General features: G+C 33.2%; 1 protein-coding gene across 2 annotated transcripts; it reads left to right on the top strand.

Annotated features, from left to right (window-relative positions):
• The first annotated feature begins 1,720 nt into the window (after positions 1–1,720).
• Positions 1,721–4,037, top strand: LOC132633881 (acid phosphatase 1). 2 transcript variants are annotated; one of them, XM_060350285.1, is made up of 4 exons: positions 1,721–1,929; positions 2,246–2,649; positions 3,238–3,450; positions 3,675–4,037. In XM_060350285.1, exons 2-4 carry the CDS (start codon positions 2,273–2,275, stop codon positions 3,850–3,852), a joined length of 768 nt encoding a protein of 255 aa, XP_060206268.1. In that variant the 5' UTR covers positions 1,721–1,929; positions 2,246–2,272; the 3' UTR covers positions 3,853–4,037. The 2 variants fall into 2 exon arrangements, with proteins under 2 accessions (XP_060206268.1, XP_060206267.1); XM_060350284.1 differs by lacking the exon at positions 1,721–1,929 and having other exon boundaries at positions 1,982–2,649.
• The last annotated feature ends 305 nt before the right edge of the window (positions 4,038–4,342 follow it).

The raw sequence follows: 4,342 nt of genomic DNA on the forward strand, positions 1-4,342 counted from the left end.
TTTGAACGGCCGGCTACAGTACCAGTGCCTCAAATTTTCTCTGTCTGACACCTACCGCTCTCATGACGCATAAATATTTATAACTTCCAATTAAATGCTATATGCCTTCACTAGTTTCATTTTATCATGAAACAGTACTAGCTGTTTATTTGTCAAAATCCAGAAAAATGGCACAGCAACATTATTTTATTTGTTGCTAATTAGGAAGCAAAGAGAGGGTAAGTATATATTTTGTAGTACTACTTATTCAAACAGGGTAACATATTTTATGGGCGCACTTATGGAGGATGGTATAGCTGCATTCCCTATAATGCACTTGACTTGTAAAGCAAGTACAACAATGATTTTATCTCCTCTCTGTAAGAATACAGTTAAGTACTACTTTATTTTAATTCATGCCAGGATAATTGTAGTAGTTTCAACTTATCGAGAAAAGTCTCAATTTAAGTTAGAGTGCCAGGGTAATTGCAGTAGTTTCAACTTATCGAGAAAAGTCTCAATTTAAGTTAAGAGAGCTTTTATGGGGGATTATTAGTTAGATCTGCACCAAATCTTCTATTCCCTCTGTTTCAATTTATGTGAACTTATTTCATTTTTAGTTCGTGTCAAAATGAATGACCTTTTTCCTAATTTGGAAACAAATTCAGTTTATGAAATGATTTATAATCACACAAAAATTCAAGACTTATTTTGAACCATAAGTTTCAAAAGTTTTCACTCTTTCTTAAATGACATGCCCAGTTAAATGAGTTCACATAAATTGAAGGCTTAATACCCAGATGGACCCGTAAACTTGACATGTTTTGTAAGATAGACATATAAACTTATAAGGTGACCAGATAGACACTTAAACTTACTCAAAGTGTATTTTTCAAGTTTTTCAGTTGTTTTGAAAACAAAAACTATATTTTTCAAACACTCACAATTTTCATGGCCAAACAAGCCCTAAATATATCACAAAATATTTTTTTTAAAATGCAAAAATAAGGCAAACGCATATACATGAGACTATAAATGTGCACTTAAACCAATAAATACTCGCTAATCGCAATTTGCAGCTTTCAATTAACTCGGATTTTTTTTTACACTTGAATAATTAAAAAATAATAACTTTAACCAATAAAAATCCTTAAAAAAAGAAATTTTAAATTAAGAAATTTCTTTTTTTTATGGATTTTCTTCTCGGCTTTACAGTTTTCTTAATTTGAAATTTCTTTTACACTTGAAATACTGAACTTAGAAATTTCTTAATTTGAAATTTCTTTTTTTAAGGATTTTTATTGGTTAAAGTTATTGTTTTTTAATTATTCAAGTGTAAAAAAAAAATCCGAGTTAATTGAAAGCTGCAAAAATTGCGATTAGCGAGTATTTATTGGTTTAAGTGCACATTTATAGTCTCATGTATATGCGTTTGCCTTATTTTTGCATTTTAAAAAAAATATTTTGTGATATATTTAGGGCTTGTTTGGCCATGAAAATTGTGAGTGTTTGAAAAATATAGTTTTTGTTTTCAAAACAACTGAAAAACTTGAAAAATACACTTTGAGTAAGTTTAAGTGTCTATCTGGTCACCTTATAAGTTTATATGCCTATCTTACAAAACATGCCAAATTTAAGGATCCATCTAGGTATTAAGCCTAAATTGAAATAGAGAGTATATATATCATGTCTTCCTACGTGGGAAAAGTAGTGCGTTATGACAATACGTCTTCCTCGAGAAAGGGGATCCATTTCGTCCAACAAATGCGTACTGGAATATTTAAATTAAGTCGCAAAATCCATTAAGACACAGTTTTACTATATTATAGGAGTAGTCACTTACTTGGTCACTGACAATACATTGTTGTAAGATTTTCTCCAAGAAGACGACATCCGACGACTTCCCTGTCCTACGCAAACGTTATTCCTTTGAATGACCTTCCACGAAAGGTAAAGACTTATTCCCTTCTCTACAATTTCCACAAGTTTTCTCCTAATTAGTCTTTTTGTTTATCAAGATATAAAATCAATATCTAAACTTCCAACTTTCGGAGAATTTACATAGATAAATATAGACTTTTTTTTTTTCTTCACAAGGTAGGGATAAGACTGCTTACACACCACCCTCTCCAGACCCCACTTGTGGTACTGGTTATGTTGTTGGTGTTGTTGCCGTTGTGTATATAGACTTTCTTTACCAGATAAACACATCAACGTTGTGTAGTTTGTGACTGATAAGAAAATGGCATTCTTTACAAATTTCAAGATAAACAAGGGAGGAGTGATCTGGGAGATGATGAAGCAAATAAGGGAAGTAGTGATGCTTCTTGTGCTGACCTTATGTGCTAAATTAACAGCAAGTAGTGCTGTATCCATGCCGATAAGGAAGTGGCAGCAGACGGAGGAGAGCTATTGCTTGAGCTGGAGATTGGGCGTGGAGACTAACAACATACGTGCATGGCGCATTGTTCCAAATCAGTGCCTGCGTTACGTTCAAAGTTACATGATGTTGGGTCAATATGAACGTGATATTGATCTAATCATTGATCAAGTTATGGATTATGTTAATGATGATGTTGTTCTATCTAACGATGGCTTTGACGCTTGGATCTTAGACGTTGATGATACTTGTCTCTCCAATCTCTTTTATTACCAAGGCAAAAGATTCGGGTACGTTAATTTCTCCCTTCTTCTAAAGGATTTGAACATATACATTGAGTCCCTCATATTCTACCTATGGAACGGGAAACACACTCCATGAAAACCCCTAATTTACCCTTACTGATATGCTCTTTAAAGTCATGAAATGCCATTAGATATATAAGACCACCAGGCACCAGATAAGGGTATTTTTGGTATGTGTTAAAGGTCATTCTTTTTTTGTTAGTTTTGTATCTAGTTAAGGACTACCATATAAAATGAAACAGAGAAGGAAGTAGTATATATCCCCTTTCAAGAAATAACATGAAAGAAGTGAGTCTCCTGTTAAAATAATTTCTTATATATGGTAATTTGTGTACATATATGCTCAACCATGATTATATGTCTTGTCGATTTCATCCTTAACGTCGATCAGCTTTTTATCAAAATTTGATCAATTTCAGTTAAGTCTTAATTACACAATCTTATCAACAAAGTTTTACAAGGAATTAAGCATTCATTATGGCATGTTTGTTTTATACTAAGATTTTCTGTTCAAGGGCTCTCTCTCTCGTTAATCTTGGGTTGTAATTAGTAACATCAATGTAATTAATGTAGGGGCGATCCATACGATCCAAAGGGGTTTAACGAATGGGCATTAAAAGGTGTATGCCCAGCAATTCCAGCTGTACTGAGATTGTATAACAAGTTGATTAGAAGTGGATTTAGAGTGTTCCTTGTCACTGGTAGAAGTGAAGCAACACTTGGACAAACCACCCTTTACAATCTGCACAGTCATGGATTTCTTGGCTATGAACGTCTCATTCTAAGGTAGGATTATACTTATCAAAGTACCGTCATTACTAATTAATTTCTACTTAATTAACCATGAATTACTAATTTTAATATTGTTGTTCTTCTGAAAGCATTCTAGTGGTCATGACATCACAATTCGATAGCAACTAATGCACAAATTTTACGCTTAATCTGGTTAACTATGTGAAAGAATTTAAAAGTTCTTGCTTATTATTTTCGTCTTTCTGGTGAATTTGCAGGGCTGATGAGTACAATGGATTGAGTGGAATTGTTTATAAGTCAGATATAAGAAAAAAGTTGGTAGAAGAGGGGTACAGGATATGGGGTAACATAGGAGACCAATGGAGTGATCTTCAAGGAGAGAATATTGGCAATCGAACCTTTAAACTTCCCAATCCCATGTACTTTGTCCCTTAAATGGTTGGAAAAAGTGTTCACTGCACATAACAACTGATTCAAGCCATAGAATCACCTTCTACCCCCCAATTAGAAATTAAATTTTAGCGGCTATTTTGTACAACCATTGTTAATCAGTTGGAAGTATTCGTAATTACATTTGGAATAACATGTAATTGTAATGATAATGGAAAATAGTATTGTCACACCCCTTTTTTTTTTCTTAATAAAAATAAATTTGATTTTGATTTGTTTTTAGATTTATTTAAAAGGGTTTTTCCAATTAAAGTGACATTTTGAGAAGGGATTATTTATTCATTACAGAATCGCCACTTCGAATTGAGTTTTGGTGTTCCAAGTCACCTTATTGAATCCCTAATCAAAGGAAATGACACTTTATTTTTTGTCTGCGAAAACAAAAGTCCGGGTAAGGAATTCTGTTGACCGGGGAGAAGGTATTAGGCATTCCCCAAGTCCCGTGGTTCTAGCACGGTCGCTTTTATCGACTAAT

Source organism: Lycium barbarum, chromosome 3, assembly GCF_019175385.1.
Source record: "Lycium barbarum isolate Lr01 chromosome 3, ASM1917538v2, whole genome shotgun sequence".
NCBI lineage: Eukaryota > Viridiplantae > Streptophyta > Magnoliopsida > Solanales > Solanaceae > Lycium > Lycium barbarum.

What these genes read in the sequence shown, in the direction of transcription:
- LOC132633881 (XM_060350284.1), top strand. Translation starts at nt 2,222, where the DNA reads ATGGCATTCTTTACAAATTTCAAGATAAACAAGGGAGGAGTGATCTGG. An exon ending in TACCAAGGCAAAAGATTCGG is followed by an intron (nt 2,650 to 3,237) that starts GTACGTTAATTT and finishes TAATTAATGTAG; the next exon opens with GGGCGATCCATACGATCCAA. An exon ending in TATGAACGTCTCATTCTAAG is followed by an intron (nt 3,451 to 3,674) that starts GTAGGATTATAC and finishes GTGAATTTGCAG; the next exon opens with GGCTGATGAGTACAATGGAT.